This window comes from Coturnix japonica, chromosome 4 (assembly GCF_001577835.2).
Source record: "Coturnix japonica isolate 7356 chromosome 4, Coturnix japonica 2.1, whole genome shotgun sequence".
NCBI classification, from domain to species: Eukaryota; Metazoa; Chordata; class Aves; order Galliformes; family Phasianidae; genus Coturnix; species Coturnix japonica.
The window spans coordinates 44,156,115-44,173,862 of record NC_029519.1 but is presented as its reverse complement, the minus strand read 5'-3'; the positions used below and the strand labels follow the sequence as shown (position 1 = coordinate 44,173,862).

Genomic DNA, 17,748 nt, shown 5'->3' with positions numbered 1-17,748 from the left:
AAGGAAGACTTTATAGGAACTGCAGCAGTCAGAGCCTTTCTTGATTCACAGTGCTGGCAGAGACTCCCAAGCTAGATTTCAAAGTTGGACCCAGGCCCCGGAGACCTTAAAGTCTCAGTGAGATTTGTCTGTTAAGGCTTTCTTCTGGGCTGTGAGCCTGCTCATTGCTAAGCAGGGCAGCGTTATTACTGCTTAGTGGCTCTAAATATTTTCTCTGTTTACAGCAGTCATATTTTCTGCATCTGTCACAAGAGCCTTTCCTCTGCTTTTAACCCTTACACCGGAGGCAGCTGAAAATTCAAAGGATATCTGTCCTGTTTGATGTGAATCCCTCTTTTCTTTGGTTTCTCCCGGGAGGAATCATAGAATCATAAAGGTTGGAAAAGACTTATTAGATCATCTTGTCCAATCATCCAGCTACCACCAATATTGCCCACTAAGGACAGAGAGAAGACAGCCCTCCTTCTTTCTCCCTCCACTGCATGAGCTTGCAAGAAAAAGTCCTTCCTCTGAGACAACTCTAACAGAACCTGCAGGCACTGAAGAGAAGTTGGGGACAGTGTCAGCCCTCCTGACTCCTAGCAGCACACACCCTACAACAAATGCCCTTTCCCATGGGTGGCCATGGGATTGCCAATGCTCCTACACACAGCAAAGCCCAGCAGTGATAATAGGTGGCAAACTGGCTACCCACTGAGGGTAGCAGGCAAACTCTTTGAGCTAGCCCAGGGAACATCAGAGGTTTTGGGGATGAAAGATGGGTCAGGAAAGGGAAACAGGCAACACAGTCTTTTGTGGGAATGGCTTTGGTGGCAGAATGACGACAGAATGGTCGAGAAATAGGAGGCAGAGAAGAGGGAAGTTTGGATGCCTGCTCAAGGCTAACAGGGAATGGCCTGATAGGGAAAGATAAGTCCTACAAAGCTCTAAGGCCCAGCACCTCTTCTCTGCTTCTGCTCTTGCAGTGAGGTCTGTGTGCAGGACAAGGAAACTAGCATTCAGTGCAGTCCATACCAATGGACCCAAATATTACTGGAGAAGAATGCTGAGAAGCAAAGACATGCACAAGATGTTAAGGCCACAGTGGACATTTTGGTGATGATTACCAGGTTTTAAGCCTGTTGGCAATGTTTCCAGACACGCAATTTTCCCGTGAAGTCATCTGATGGACCTGCACTGGAGCCAGAATCTCACCATCTTCCATATAGGGAATCAAACCTCGTGTGACTCCTTTTCTCTCCCTACCCCTTCATTCCTAAATCCTGTTTAAAAATAGGATGTTTCTGAGTTCAGCCTGCCCTAGTGAAAACCATAGGAACCGTTGCTATCCAAAACAGAGTTGACATCAGTTGTGTACATTGAAAGACTGTAAAACTGGAGTGCAGAGATTCAGTGACCTCGGGAGGGGTAAAAATGTCTGCAAAACGAATCCTTCACCATTCAAAGGTTTTGCTTCCTCAGCTGGTGTCTGGCAAAGAAGAGAAATTCCTTTTAATTAATCAGCCCCCGAAACCACTAAGTATACTAGGAGCTTGTTGCTGAAGTTCTGTCATCTTTGATTTCTTTTATTCTGTTTTTTGTTATAGGAGCATACTGCATTTCATTCTACAAACATCACCACCGTGCAAAAGAGCAAAAGACAGCACTGTTTGATTGGATCCTTGAATGTTTGGCTTACATGCACTTCAGGAGAAGGAGAAGTATGCAAACATGGGCACAAAGCCAGCGCTCGCAACATTCATGAGAAAAAATGACAGTGTCTGCTTTTACAAAAGCAGTGGCTCAGATGCATTTGCAATTACACAGCCAACAGAAAGAATATAGAAGCATTCAGGATGGCCACTTGTGCATAACCATCTTTCTGTTCTCCCTCTGAAGGCATGGGGACATCAGGTCTGGACAGTTTCTCAGCCTCTGATGCTGTAAGAGCAGATCAGGACAGATGAATAAGCTATCTGTAGGACAGATCCACATGACGGTGGATTCTATGGATAGAAGTCTACGGGAAGGAAGGGAATCTCCACCTTCCTGGGCAGCCTGTGCCACTGCAGCACCACTTTTTCTGAGAAGAAATGTTTCCTAACACCCAATATGAACCTCCCCTGGTGCAGCTTGAGGCAATTCTCTCTCATCATATTGAGGAGAGTGAACAGAACACAGACCACCACTGAGTCTGTTCTGAGAAGCTCATGTTAAACAGAATGCAGAACAAGAGCAACTGACCAGGAACTGGGAGGCCTACCCAAAATGAGAAACACTCTCCTAAGTCCTTAAAAACATACACATCCCTAAAGCCTTGTGTTTTGTGGCAGTAGAAATAAAAGAAATCCTCTCTGGTTTAAGCTTTCTGGTCAACAACAGACAACTCAACAACTTAAAGACCAGAGGGTCTCAAAGAGTTTTCTCAACAGCTCAAAATTTCCCTCTTGGATGCTATTTCTTTGCTGAGAGCAACCCTTAAACTAGGTGCGTTTCCAGCAGGGAAGTAGAAACTATTGCAGCTGGCTTCAACAATGGACGTTGTGAAAGTGCCAGTAATGGTCTAAGTATCCATTGGATCTCTTTGCTGGATATAACAGTGTGCAGATATAGAGGTATCCACATTTCCACCCCCCACAGCCTCCCGCCCTGCTAGCTGTGCTTGCTTCTCCACAAAATGTTGTCTAAACTCACCTGGCCAACATTTTGATCCACTTACAGCTAGAAAAAGAACATCTAAAAACAACCTTTGCATGATGGAGGGTCTCATCTTCAGAAAGGTCATTGCAAAATACAAACAGTAGTGATCAGGGAACGCTCTCTTGAGCACGTGGAAATCTATCCTCAGCTGCTTCTTATAAAGTAAACAACCCAGCACAAAGCCTCTGCAGGACCAGTACATCTCAGGGACTGCAAATACCTGCAAATTGGAATAACATGCTGAGTAAACATGACTTTGACACCTTCCTCTCAGCTAGAAATCAAGATTCTCTATGTATGAATAAATCAAGGATTCGTTGTTTCAGTAGTCACCAGACAGATCAAGAGCCTGTTATACCAAACATGGACAAGTTTAGAATAGAACCTGGGGCTGGGGAGAAAAAACAAACAAACAAACACAAACACACACACACACACACAACACACACACATAAACAACCCAACCTTGGGAAAAATTCTGGTACTTCTTTTTAGGAACCTCAGTAATGGCTGAATGTTAAAACTGGCTTGAGCATCTCAGGTAATACACCTGGCTATGCATACCCTCCTGCTTTTTTACAGGGATGGCTTTCAGCAGTGGCCATTACTTGGTTTGTCCCTTTCATCCTTGCCTGCTGGAATGACCTTAGAAATGGCTCCTGGGATCACTTTGAACCTTTAAAAGAAGGCTGGTTATGGGCACTAAGCAAATCTGCTAAGTTCAATGCCTTGCCTTGACCCTTCCCTCAGTAGTTCTTCTCTCCGAGCATGTTCAGACTCTCCCTGTCTGACGTGACTTTTTTGCAGGTGTAAAGATCTCGGGAGCACCTTGAGTAACTAATGGGAGCAGCACTATTTCCCCACACCCTGCCTCTCCCCTGCAGTCATGGCTCAAGAGAAAGGCACGTATCCGTCCATCACACGTACACCGTGTCTAATAGAAACCAACCTGTCCAAGGGTTATTCCTGCTGTGCTGGAGTGTGGTTTTTTGCCAACTTACTATTTTCTGGGCCTATTTACATGTAATTTCTGCTTGACTCATTCCATATTTCTTTGTTTGTTTGTTTGTATAGAATCACCAAGGTTGGAAAAGACCCACAGGATCACCTGGTTTGGTTTTTTGACATCTTCTTCCTGATGGTCCACAAAGATAAACTGGAATGAGACCTATGGCTCTGTGAAGAGGGGGTGCCTTGTAGCCATCAGAAAAGGCAGAGAGGGGATGTGTGACACACCAAAATCTTAGGAGGCTTCAAGGTCCAAGAAGTGTTTGATAACTGAGCTCTCTGCACCCTGATTGAAAACCACCACCAACAGCAGGATGGTGCTGGGGGGAAAGTGAGCTGTAATGCTGGGATCTGGGAAAGTGACTCAGGTGGTTGCATCCCCCCAGCTCTATTTGCAGTCTTTTCTAGAGTAATGTCGGCTACTTTACAATTTCCCCCAGTTTTGTTCCCCATGTGGCAGGGAAATGAGGCTTGGTGTGCCGCGATGCTGTCACACAAGGTCAGAGCCTCCTGTGAAATAGTACCAGCCCCAGGCCAAACACGGAGACAAAGCCACAATAGCACTAACTGCTAAACCCAGAAAGCCTTTGACTGCAGCTTTATTACCTAAATTTAAGGGTAGCAGGTCTGACCGAATTATTCATTGCAAGCAAACTCTCTGGCAAACCTCCTCCATGCTGGCTGTTAGCAGACTGTGGGCAAACTGCCTTTCTGTTTGCAGAGCTGCTCATGCCAAGCCCAGCACAGCCCAGAAGCTGCCTGCCTGCCCTTTGCTTCCATAAGCCCCACTCTGGAGCTGTGCTGTGTCCCAAGGCAGCATGGTACCCACAGAGCAGTGCAGCCCGGGGAGGAAGACTCTGCCTGTGAATTGAGTGGGTAGATTCCACTGCCCTTTTTATTGTGGATGCTTATGCATGTCTTTGCTTCAATCCATTTTCCACTCTTTCTTGTTTTCCACTGGCAGGATATCCTCTTTTCCCAATGAGGTTTTTTGCCTGTCTGGGGCAGCAGACTGAGCACCATGCGAGATTAGTTCCCCTAACCATTGCCCTTCTAATCACAGTGCTCCATTCCTTTCTGTCTTCAACAGTCTTGCAACCATTTCCAAGTCTCTTTGTAGTACCCTGCAAGGCCGGGTTCAGTGGCCAGCTATGAATCTGCTCGAGACTAAGGGTCAAAGGCTAAACACCCTAATCTGCCACTGAAGGCCTTGGTAAGTAAGTGATTGGCCACAAAGATCAGCTCCTCTACCACCCCCAGGCAAACACCACACATAGCAGGTGATCCCCTCCTTAGCAATGCTGTAGCAGCTGTCACTATTCTTTTTCATTTAAGGGCAGAAAAAGAAATAAAATAACACCAAAGAAACAAACCTACAATTGAAGTGAGGTCTAGCTGTCTTCCTTCCATGCTTGTTGGGAAGGCTAGTGAGTGAACAAACCTGAATAACAGCCCCGTGGACAAAGTCTTTGGTGAGATAATGCCCAGGCTTCACTATTCCATCCTCCTCTGGGCTACTTAAAATCCCCATCTCTCTTGCAAAGAGCTTTTGGAAGCTGGCATGCTGCACTAGTGAACAGCACAGCCTCTCCCTTGCAGCTAAGCTATATTAAGAGGCAGCAAAGGCCGATGGAAAAAGTGCTGGAGGAGGCACTTGTCTCTGGCACTTAGGCTGCGTGGGCAGCGGGCTTGCTCCAGGGGCATCATTGCAGTGCCCACACGCAGCTCTGAGCGCTGGTGCTACTGGCTGGTGCTATATCTCAGGTCTCCAGTCTGGCCTCCAGCTGTTGCTTCAGAAGACAGAAGGACTCCTGCAGGTCCCATGTGGGATGTGCAAGCTCTGTGGAGACAGCTAAGATTCCAGGCACCAGACAGCTATGTTTAGATAACTAAATCTTTCCCACAGCAAGCCCTACAGGTCTAATGCTGAAGATAGGGTGAGTTGTGTTGTTTGTGCCAAGTTCTTGAGGTAGGAAGAAATAAAGTGGAATTGGAGGCAGGACTGGAGCCAAAACAAGCAATCTATGGTATACCCAGAAAGCAGGGACCATTTCTAATGAAGATGCATCTTTGTTTCCTTGAAAAAATTACCTCCTAGTTGTCTTAATTTGCTCACTAAACTCTGCCCCAAAGTACACACTTGATCATGCTTCCTTGAGATATTCTGTAGACTGTGTCTGGAAAGATTCACAGACTCCTTTTCCATCCCAAGACCTGCCATTTGAGGTTGCAGCCTGCAAAGTGGATCACCAAGCCTATTCTGTAGTGAGACACTGTAGACGCCCTGCCTTGACTCCTTTGAGCTTGCCCTTGTACTTGCACAGCTGCAGCAAAGAACAAGGTAAGACTATAGAAATAAAGTGATATTACCTAAAACCATACAGACAAACCTCTCACACATTTATACTCGCGTACCTATAATCACAAGTACTATGACAAGCCTCCACGTGGTCAGTCCAGAGGACATGCCCCAGAGGCCCATGCTCTTGCCTGGATTACTTACACCCATCATCTCTGACTCTCAGGTATTTAAACTTAGCATGGTTTGGATGTATTTTGTGCAACCATAGGAGCTGGCAAATCTTGCTCCCAGCTCAGTCCATGTTTGCCATATGCTGATGTATTCTGTCAGAAAGAAGAGCACTTGAGCGGGCACTGAACCTACTTAAGTGTTCCTCTTCCCCTCACTTCACTGTCAAAACATCTTCATCCTTGCCACCTTTCTTTATTTCCAGTGGTGGCATCAACCTGAGATGTGCACGTGATGGCAATCAGGAATGAAAGCACCATTAAACCACATGAATTTGCAGCAAGTTTTTACCATGACTGTGAAGGAAGATAAGGGATTCTCCATTTGTTTATACTGTCTTTGCCACTGCTGGCATCTGTTGTGCATCTGCAGCCTATGGGAACCACATTATTGTGCTGGAGAAGGCAACAACTGCTAATCAGATAAGGTTCTGTAAGAGCTGCTCATAACAGCACAGACAAGAGTCCAGCTCACAGTACAGCTGCTTCCAGACGTGGGTCGTCAGAAAATCCATCCAGGCAGGGTCAGGGAAGGGCTTCTCCATGTGAGCAAAACAAACAGGAACGGAGCGAGCCTGTAAATTCCAAAGAAACCGCCCCCAAACTGCGCACTGGGAGAGCAGAAGAAGGGTCTGGAGGAGTAACCTGCCAGCGTGGCCCTGCAGATTAACACGGGAAACAAAGCAACGTGCAGCTGGGAGAAAACACTCCCCAAGGCCTCAGGCTCTGCGGGCACCAAAGGGATGCCCCAGGACACAGCACCAGGCTGCTGGGTTTCTCATTCTCATAACACCCTCCCACATGGGATGTTCTATGATTCTAAATTAATCACAGACATCCAAGTGTAAGAAAGGGAGGCACACTGAGTCTCAAACTTACATGAAAATAATATATAAAATGCCCTAATGTCCTGCATACAGTTCAGTTACTTACCAACTAAAATAATGAATTATCATAAAATAAAAGGACATTCCACAGCAGGGAGACCTCCAAATCATACTGATTGCAGTCATGAATTAAAACAAGCAGGGCACTCCATGCTGATGCTTTCACAGGGCAACACAGCAGACAAGAGCTTAAGGAAAGGGCAGGACAAGCCTGCAGCAAAACACCAGGAGGTCTCTGAGGGAGCAAGAGCAGCAGCTCAAGCTGAGCTGGAGCTTTTATCTGGTTGCACTGCTGGGAGCAGCCCCCTGCTCACTGCTATGTTCATTAGCAACAAGATGTGGAAACACAGCTGGCATCTTCCTATAGGACAAGCACCAGTTGCTGTGGACAAGCGGCTCTGCCATGTCCCTGCAGCCACACTTGGTTGGAAGGTTCATGGGAGGTTACAAATCATGCAGACTCTTCCTCTACATGCAGCTAGCAACGTTTACCCAGACTGCATTGATTGGACAGAGAGAGGTTATTACTCTTTAACCTTTCTGAGAAATCTTCTTCTCTCTCTAACACAGCCCAACAATACTGTACACCCTGCTCACATTCATATAAACGTGTATTAAGAAATCTACTTGAAAGCGTGCCCGTGTTGAAATGTCTGTGGCTGCTGTGTTTAGGGATGTTTGCTGCTCTGGAGTTGTGGAGTTGTTGTTCAAGAGCAGCTCCTGAAATGTGAAATGAAGAAACTTAAAAACAAACAAGGAAAAATCGAGGCCTCATGCTACTATCAGCAACATAACACCTGGATCATTTTTCCCCCCTCTGCATAAAATAGAGATTGTTTTTTACATAGTTATCAATGTATTTTGCCAGGACTGGAGGACTCCTACAACAGACAGAAGCATTTGCTATAGCAAAGATGTACCCAGTATGGTTCTCCTCTGGACAAATAAAACCTAAAAGCTTGAACAAGTGTTTGTCTGCAACACAAGCATCAGCATTGAAAACCACCGTACCTCTCTGTTATGTCTGTTATAATTTACTCAAGCCATAGGATCACAGAATATCCCGTGTTGGAAGGGGCCACAAGGACCATCAAGTCCAACCCCTGGCTCCAAACAGCACCACCCAAAAATCACACTCTGTGTCTGAGAGTGTTGTCCTTCACCACCAGCATGGAAACATCCAGGGCAATGCATCCTTTACCAGGCAGTGTGAATGATGTGAAACTACAACAGTTCTTCACTTTTGAAACCTATGCCATAACCTGTAAAAATCACCTTTTCTTTGAGCTGTGAGCCCAGTTACAGACCTGTAAATAAGATCAGTGACAAAGTCTATGACACCGTCAGTATCCTGAAGGGAAATGTGCTGAGCTGGGCTCCGTTTTATCATCAAAACCTTCACCATGGCAATTCAGAGACAAAAGAAGTTACCATAGCGTTCTGTCTGCTGGAATCACGTGAAGAACCAGCTGTATGGTGAAAAGCAAACAGAAAATTAACAATTTGGACAAAATACAGGATGACAAGGAAGTGGTACCGTGAGAATAAGCGTATCACAGTTCTACCTTTATGAAAATACATTTGTAGTACTGCTGAAAGGGGGAAAAGAATGTACATATTGATAACAGGCTCTGAGTAGAACAAATATTTACTGTCAGAATAAAACAAACATCATCCTAAAGCAGCTGTCCCCCACGGTGACTGCGGCTGTGGCTGGAAAGAAAACTGCTTTCTTCCTACAAATGAAGCAATGGAGACTTGATCAGTATTTTTTTTCTTGTCAGAGTTTAAAATAAAAGATTGCAGGTGTTGCTGAACCAATTCAGAAGAGAAAGAGGTGCTAAGAGGGGTTTGGTTGGCCTCCTAGTGAATGCTCTTAACAAACTAAGTTCCTTCTGAATTATCAGTCTTGTTTCCCGCATGTCAATGGGTAGAAATAATGAATGGACTCGTAATACAGGGATACTAAACTCACTTTTTTGTTTTTATTATTAAGAGCAATCGAAATACACCACTTAGTAAGAGACAAAGTGAGTGAACGCTTTGGTCACGTTTGACCTAATAGGAAAGCAGACGTTGTTATTAGATGTGGCCTTCACTGGTAATGACAACATTCGTCTTCCAAGACTAGAATTTCTGATAGAGGCATAGTTTCATGGTAACAGAGGTAGGAGAAGGTACCAAAAATAGTCAAGCAAGTTTCTGAAGTATCTAAAACAAAACAAGCTTCTATTTCCTAACAACTCATAACATAGAATTTTCAATCTGTTTTGAACATCTTATTTCACTTTTAAGTCAAATTAGCCGACAAATGTTTAAATAGGCTGTCTCACTTGAGCGTAGCAAACACAGGAGATATGATTCTCAAAGTTCAGTCCCAAAGCATCTCCTCTTTTTAAATACAAGTTTAAAATCTTAATAGCAAACTGTATGAATGAGACAGCTCTTTCAATCTGATGGGGATGCAGAAAAGCAGGTCCCTTAAATTTGAAATAAAAATAACAGGTGCAGTATTAATTTACTGCTCTAGGACCGATGAACATGCTTCTATTTCTCTCAGACTTGTTAAAAAAAGAAATACATTTGTCAGCAGGAGCCCCAATGGGAATGCCTTACCAGGAGAGGCCAGCCCAGACAATCTGTGTTTCAGTTCTTCCAACAACGTCCAGTTTGTATGCAGTGAATAATTGGGCGCTAAATATCACTATAGCATGGTATAATGAATAAATACCACCCACAGGCTGGTGAGGAACAGTAGCACCCAGGCCCAGCCAACCTATGCATATGTTTAATTACTCGTCCTTAAAAAATTACCACTTTGCCTGGATTCCATATACCAATCTTACTGCTAGGAAAGGTGCAAACAAGTCCATCAGTACATATTCAAAAGTAAGATGTAAAACGAGGTTCAAAGAGCAAAAACCTTCCATGTTCCTTTATATTTCAGCAGAGACAGTTGGTTAAGGTGCTTTCAGATTCTGCACTGCAGACGGGTTTGCAGAGGTGGCCATTTGATAAGCTGTTCACAGTACAGTTTGTAGTGGGTATCAGTGAGGGCTTCCTAGAGCTGAACCCTGAGCTGTTAGTTTCTGTAGCGGGGCATCTGTGGAGCTGGGGCTCCCTCTAAGGGAGCAGCGGAGGACACTGTCATAAGCTGTCCTGCATGCATTTTCTCATTCACCCGCAGCTGACAGCCATCCTGCAGCATCCTTATAGCGATCCTTGCAATGTTTTTAGAGTCATCAAGTCCACTGTGAGGTCTCCCATCATAGCTCATCCCCAGCTTCTCAAGCATGATCATCAGCTTGGTCTGGTTTCTGGGAACCTGATGGAAAAAGTGAACCATATTTAAGAATTAGTTTCTGTAACGCACTGCAAGATAAACAGACGCAGATTTTAAGTACTACGTGCTGCCTTCATGTTGCCCGTTGTTGGATCATTAATGCTTCAATTTCAAAGCAACTCGCTGAGGCAGGCATTCATTTTTTCGAGCTTGTTTAGACTCAGGACCATCTCAAGAGCCTCTCGCCATCATCAGCTGAGGAGGTGCCAGCACTGGTCATGGTCCAGCTATGCTTAATATCCCTATAAAAAAGGAATTACCAAGGTGGCACAGCAGGGGGAAACTGGGTTTTCTTTCTTCTTTTTCTTTTCAGTGCTAAGGGATTAAGAAGTATCAGGATCCTGATTTTTGCTGGCATCAAGTTGATGAATGTCTCCAAATGCCACAGTAAACAGTGGCAGCCTTCAGCTGCCCATGTCTGCATAGACAAGGAGGCTTAGCTGACTTACCCATGCAAAGTGCTACACCAGGAAATGCCCAACTCCTCTCCTCCTTAGCTATTAAATGTGCATTTGTTCTCCAGAAAGGTCAAAGAAAAAAAAAAAGAGAGATCAAAACTTCGGTTTGCTCTCTTGGTGGTGGCACCAGTACAGGAGAGGGCTGCTGTGTGGAGTCAGGAGCTGGGCTCAATAATCCTTACAGGTCCCTTCCAACCTAGGACTATGTGAGCACGGGACATTAATAGTTTCCAGATCTTACACAATATTACTACTACATTTAACAGCTAGGCAGAACAGAGACAACACAGTTAACAAAACCCAGCAGCACACAGCTGCTGTTGTAACACCCACAAACTGGACAGGGGAGATACACCTGCAAATGGTGGGGTACTGCACAGAGCCTTTGTAATTGACTTTGTCTATCAGCATTATTTAGCAACAGATCCAACTGCAGAACAGCTAAACACAAGCACTGAACAACCGTAAGATCTACAAGAGTTTGCATTCAAAACAAAATGCCAAGAATGAAAAGAAACTGATTAATTCCAAGTTATAATCTTCATTGGCTTTGACAAAGCAGCATTCCCACTGCTAAACAGAGAAAGAGAAGGGTTTGTCTGGTTTAAATCTAACAGGACTAACAGGACAGTTCTGTGTTCTAACGTGTTTCCAGTAGAAAAAGTCACCTAGAAATGGTGTAGTAATAGAGGAGTGAACTGAATAACCATGTCATATTTAACCAGCACAAAGTAAAGATCTTATTAAATGTCTTTTTCTTTTTTTTTTTTTCCTTCAAGTTTACATTTGATACCACAATCCTTTAAAGAGGAGATTGTCGGCCAGGTCCAAATCATATTCAAACCAATGGTTTAGCTACACTGACTAGCAATTCACTAGAATTTGCAATTATTTATTTTACAGCTACTTGACAGTGCAAGAAAGCAGTGATAAGGCCCAGTGCTGAAGCAGGTATTACTTCTCTCTTGAGAATTTGATGCAACTAGATATGTCCTCATCTTTTCCTGTTCCCATCACTGCGGAGATAACCGAGAGCAGTGACATGTTACTTAAGTACAGGAAGCAATAACTGCAAAATCAATACAGATTATTTCAGCTAAGCTAAGATTTGTTCTAAGAGTACCAACATGATATTTTTAGACAATCATTTCATATGATGCAGGTAACAATCACAGGTACAAGGAGACATGTGAGACAAACTGAATTTTCCTGCAAGAGAAACAAGAACCAATCCGTACCTTATAGAAGTTGCCGTATGATTTGCGAATATTGATCCACTTTTTGGCAAATGAAGGGTGTTTGATACGGCTGACACGGCACTGGATGTTCAAAAATTTACTCATATCCCAAGACCTTCACATGTTATAGAGAAAAGAAAGAACATTAATAATGATGAATTCATATGCTCTCAATTTTAACCACTGCGCAGCTGAAGCACAAGAAAATGGCTCTTTGGTGTTAGTAGGAGGAAAACAGCTCAGATTAGGAAAAGCTGCCTAGGGATGCAGAGTTTTTTAGTATTACATTGTTAATGACAGGGAAAAAACATAGAAGAAACATTTTTACTATGATGGTTTCAGATCCAGTATAGTTGAAACAAAAAAGTAGCCTGCCAACTTCCCAGCCTACACATCAACCCTAACACAGCCCAAGTCTCATACACCAGAGGCGTATACAGTCCTTGCAGAGTAAATGATACTTTAAACGTCCCTGATCACTCAGTATGCACATATCTCTCTCCTTAACCAATGTTACTGAAACAAGACTGAGATTAGTTTTAGGTGAGCCAGACTCCACGCACTTCCATCCTTCCTTCCTGAAGGGAACCACTCCAACAAGTTTGTAAGCTTCAAGCTAAAGTAAAGCCATTTTTCTCCCTCCTGCAGCTGTCTATGCGATCTCACTGCACCTATTTTCCTTGAGGAGCATCACTGCGGGGATTTCCCTGGAGAATTCCAGACATATTTTAAGCTCAGTAGTACAACTAGTTTTATACCAGCTTTGTCTTAGTACTGTCTTTTTAAAGATCTTCTATTGCTTTCAAAGATACAAACCCAATCACAGGGAAAAGTCAATTAAATAGGATTAGCTGTCAATTATCCACATCATACTAATGCAATTCAATCTTTAATTCACTCCTTGGTTTTAAGGAGCACGCAGAACTCCACTGTAAAAATCAAGTCTCATGTGACAGCTTCCAGACAGCCTCACTGTTCATGCTGGGCACAACCACATTTCAGCAGTAAAGGCTCTTCACCAGAAGAGGTGTGTGATTTATAGACATTGCCCAAACTCTAAAGAATTCTGAGGAAAAAAACAGGAATTTTCCCACTTGGTAAACTGGATTAATTTAGGGTTTTGTTATGCATTAATTCACCTGCTGTGATACTACTGTGATACTATGCACTGGAACAGGTTGTGGATGCCCCATCCCTGGAGGCACTCAAGGCCAGGCTGGATGTGGCTCCAGGAGCCTGGTTTGGTGGTTGGTGACCCTGCACACAACGGGAGGTTGAAGCTGGATGACCTTAAAGTCCTTTTTAAACCAGGCCATTCTGTGATACTTCTCAAACTGCTCATGCCATGGTCTGGAGCATTTATCTGTGTTTTACCTGAGAATGGCCTTAGGGAACTATAGTAAAACTCTTCCCCATTCTCTTTTTTTTATAAACTGGTCTTCTTCCAGGGTTTATCCATCTTTAGTTCAGCACAGCATTGTGTTTTACTAACCCAGACATGTGCTAATGCATACAGGGTGCAACACAATCACATCACCTCCTTCAGATGAGCATGGGACCTAGTTAGAACTAAGTGCAGGATGAAAGGCAGATGGAAACAGAGAATTACAAGTCTGAAGGACAAGAAGTCTACTGAACACGATCTAATTGAATGCAGAAACTTGGAAAGGAAACGGTGCCACCTAGTGGACTTGAAGCACCATTTCAAACTGTTCAGCTTTCCCGACCAATTTAAAACTGGAATAAAGGCAAAATAACAGTATGGTGGTCCATCTTTTTTGCTACAGAGATCGAACATTATTTTGAAGTTTTAGAGCATGCTGGAAGTTACATAAGGACATACCCATCCGTCAACATGCAATAGCTATACTTTGTTCCCAGCTCTCGCTGTCTCATCCAGTCTACAACGTTCTGCAGAACTTGAGGGAATGTATCAGCTTTATCAACAATGTCCTACAAGAACAAGAAAAGGAAAAGTGAGGAACACTCATTTTCAGGAAAACACAGTGTGAAGGATAAGAACCACTGGGAGGGAGTGTTGATCTGCCAGTGGGAAGAAGGGTACTACAGAGGGACCTGGATAGACTGGATCAACAGGCCAAGGAAAATGGCATGAGTTTCAACAGGGCCAAGTGTTGGGTCCTGCACTGTGGTCACAACAACCCCAGGCAACCCTACAGGCTTGGGGAGGTGTGGCTGGAAAGCTGCCTGATGGAAAGGGACCTTGGTGTGCTGATGGACAGTCGGCTGAATATGAGCCAGCAGTGTGCCCAGGTGGCCAAGAGGGCCAATGGCATCCTGGCTTGTATCACCACACCATTCTGGTGTGGTGAGCAGGACTAGGGAAGTCATCCTGCCCCTGTACTTGGCATTGGTGAGGCCTCACTTCAAGTGCTGTGTTCAGTTTGGGGCACCTCAGTACAAAAAGAACATGGAAGTACTGGAGCAGGTGCAGAGAAGGGCAACGAAGCTTGTGAAGGGCTTGGAAAATCAGCCCTGTTATTAGAGGCTGAATGAGCTGGGGCTGTTTAGTCTGGGGAATAGGAGGCTGAAGGGAGACCTTATCGCTCTTTTCCAGTATCTGAAGGGTGCTTACAGTGAGAGCGGGGCAAGTCTGTTCTCACAGGTGACAGGATGAGGGGAAATGGCCTCAAGTTGCACCAAGGTAAGTTTAGGTTGGACGTCAGGAAACACTTCTTTACAGAAAGGGTAGTTGAGTACTGGAATAGGCACATCTCATTTTCCTCAGCTTTTCCCCAAAGAAACACAAGCACAAATTACCTGAGTGATCCCTGTCAGACCAACACAAAATTCAGAAAGCTTGGGATTGATCTCTGGCTTCACGTACTGCTGGAACGTATCCTCCTGCAGAGAGAGAATCAGTCAGAAGCAGCATGTATGGAGCCTGCAAGGCAACTTCTTCTGCTTGCCCACAGCTCAAAAAACAATAATTAGTGGCTATAATTTCATGTAGAATCACAGATTGCTGGAAATTCCCCAGTTAAAACTTCCAGGTACTTAACCGTACCATCAGTCAGAGGGATCTGCAACTTCAGTGTCTCATAATTTCAGTTCGATAGCAGCTAAGTTTCTCCTACATGCAAGATGTGCACGAACACAGCACTTAGGACAGCAAAACCTCTATGAAATAGTTTTAAAACCAGGTTAGACAGTAACAGTCCATCTGTAAGGTACACTGAAGAGATGGCCTAATCCACTGAGAAGCAGAGCTTCTCTGAATCCCCTCCTTCTAGAACCACACATTCCTCCTTGCAACAGCAGGGACAGCTTCTTTCACACCAGGAAGTTAGCTTTGTTTGTGTGTAAGAGGCACAGAGGACAAGTCTTGGAGCAGGGAATAAAGAAAGCGGTCATTTTTAATGAAGTTCAATGTCTATCTAGGAAATAATCCAGACTTTCTGAAGCAAAGAAGTTATAACAAAAGACAACACATTGACTCATTATTAGGTCACTTACTATTTCCAGCGTACGCGTGTTTAATAAGACAACAGGAAACTCAATTATTTCGTGTATAAATTCAGGTGGGTTTCCTTCTTCACATGTTGCTTCAAAATCAACAACACAGATGTAGTCATAGTAGCCATCTCCATTAATAGGTTCCTTCTGCATCAGCTTCTGTTTCTTATAATAGTTCTTCAGTCTCTTCTTCAGCACATCCTTCACTCCTCTAAAGAGATAAGGAAAGTAACTAGGGTTACACTCTCATTTAATCAATTACAGCACTCTCGTACAATCACAGCTATACTCAGCATTCAAACGCTTATCATTTATAACCCCATTTTGAGCATTAGCACTTACGAAGACTGAATTCAATATCACACCATTAACACTCAGTTCTCTGTGATAATGCAAAGGCTGCAATATCCCAGACAACTGATGTGCCTAGATAATATCAGTATTCTGAGAGCGGCTCAGAAGCACAGTGCAGATGCCCAGTATCTTTGCAGGGCCACCTCCACTTCAGCAAACCTCAGCAGTCTCTGCTGAAGCCATATATTGCAAATGAAATTAAATGAAACAGCTACTCATAGGCAAGTGATATTGTCACAAAAGCAGCCCATTGGCTTACAAAGAAAAAATGGAACTGGACTATTAAGCCTGATTTTGCACGTTTAAGCCTTAAAACAACCATCCCTTCTGGCTCTACCATGCTCAAAAACAAACCCAAAGGTCCACAGCTCAGCCTAACCTGGTGTCAAGCTTGAACTCCGCGAGTTTATTTCTAAGCTCATCTCTGGTCATTCTGTTGATGTAGCCGTTGGTCATAGCAATTTCTTTGTACACGGGATCGCTGAAGTCATTGGGATTGGAAGCTGTGTTTTTCCCATTGCTTTCTTGATCGCTGACCCTGCACTGCAGCTTACCCTGCAAGGAAGAAAAGCTTGAAGGTCAAAACGTTCGCTAGATCGCTAATATTTATGCACAGTTTTGGTGCCCAAATGCATTAAAACCTCACACCATTGTACTCGTGGTCAGACTGTGTGAGCTCCCTTAGGGACGGCAAGTAAACTCAGCATTAAAGCAGCACCGGCCTGCACGCTTCCAATGAAAAACAAGGAGCAGAAGACGAAAGGGACTGGAGTGTGTGCCCGAAGTTACGTCAAATCTAAGGGACGAAACCAGACAGGCAGCCCGAGTTTAAGAGCAAAACTCGTTTCTCGGGTACGAGCTACCAAAACCTCGATGGAAGCGTGGGAGCCCTCTCGTCATCTTCATTCAGCCCTGTCCGTACTAACTGCATTCCCCGCGCAGCCGGACGCGCATCATGAGGCCCGCAAGGCCCAGGGCCTCCCCCGCCCACCCGGCCCGGCGCTGGGTTCGCTCCGCAGCGGGTAATGGCTCCGGCGGCCCAGGACGGGGCAGGCCCAGGACGGGGCAGGCCCGGGGCGGCTCGGCGCATGGCCGGCACTCACCGGCGGGCGGGCGGCCTGCGGGCGGTTCTCCTTCTGCTCCTCCATGGCCGATAGAGGCGGGGAGGGCGGCGAGGCCGGGCCGGGCTCAGCGCCTCCTCCCGTCGGGCCGTTGGTGATGGCCGGGGCGGGCCGTGTGCGCCTGCGCCTGCGGGGACGGCAGGGATGGGCGTGGAGTAGTGCCATGCGCCGGGCTGCACCGGTCCGGGTACGGATAGCAGCCCCTACATCACTTTGCCATTAGCCTCATCTCAAAGCACACTTGGTAACTCCCAGGGAAACTTAAGCACCAGCATCAGGCTGGTGGGGGCAGATGTTGGCCAGACTCTGTGCATAGGTCCACCCTATTGGAACCAAGGACAGGCACAACAGAGCTCTTCAAACCCCGGTTCGCTGCCACCTTTCAAGGGGAATCCCGGGGTCACAGGGCGGCATCTTGTCCCCACACTTCTGGCTGAATCCTACAAAAGAATGTGAAACAGGGAGGACAATCCACTTCTCCAGCTGTAAGGAAAGCCACCCAGGTAGAAAATCCCACCCAGGAGGTTGCTCTGCAAATATCAACATCATTTCTTGGGAGCTGCAGCCAGGCCCCACCTCAGGCAGGCCTGGACACATGCACCCAAGAAGCCAATTGCTCCTAAACAGTTTGCAGCCAGAAGCCTGCAGGAGAGC

At 45.1% G+C, this 17,748-nt stretch overlaps 1 protein-coding gene across 2 annotated transcripts; it reads right to left on the bottom strand.

Annotated features, from left to right (window-relative positions):
* Window positions 1-9,058: 9,058 nt before the first annotated feature.
* ERI1 (exoribonuclease 1) lies at window positions 9,059-17,212 on the bottom strand. Of its 2 annotated transcripts, none has more exons than XM_015861707.2 (7): window positions 17,077-17,212; window positions 16,353-16,528; window positions 15,620-15,830; window positions 14,924-15,007; window positions 13,986-14,095; window positions 12,143-12,257; window positions 9,059-10,428 (listed from the first exon to the last, which is right to left on the bottom strand). In XM_015861707.2, the coding sequence occupies exons 1-7, from the start codon at window positions 17,119-17,121 to the stop codon at window positions 10,186-10,188; spliced, it is 984 nt and encodes a 327-aa protein (XP_015717193.2). In that variant the 5' UTR covers window positions 17,122-17,212; the 3' UTR covers window positions 9,059-10,185. The 2 variants fall into 2 exon arrangements, with proteins under 2 accessions (XP_015717193.2, XP_015717194.1); XM_015861708.2 differs by lacking the exon at window positions 17,077-17,212 and adding an exon at window positions 16,874-16,948.
* Window positions 17,213-17,748: the final 536 nt, after the last annotated feature.

Bases quoted from the DNA above. Each gene is read 5' to 3' on its own strand.
- ERI1 (XM_015861707.2), bottom strand. From the start codon at position 17,121: ATGGAGGAGCAGAAGGAGAACCGCCCGCAGGCCGCCCGCCCGCCG. The intron at 15,008-15,619 runs GTAAGTGACCTA...CTCTCTCTGCAG, and splicing joins ACACGCGTACGCTGGAAATA to GAGGATACGTTCCAGCAGTA. The intron at 10,429-12,142 runs GTACGGATTGGT...TTTTTCCATCAG, and splicing joins CATACGGCAACTTCTATAAG to GTTCCCAGAAACCAGACCAA.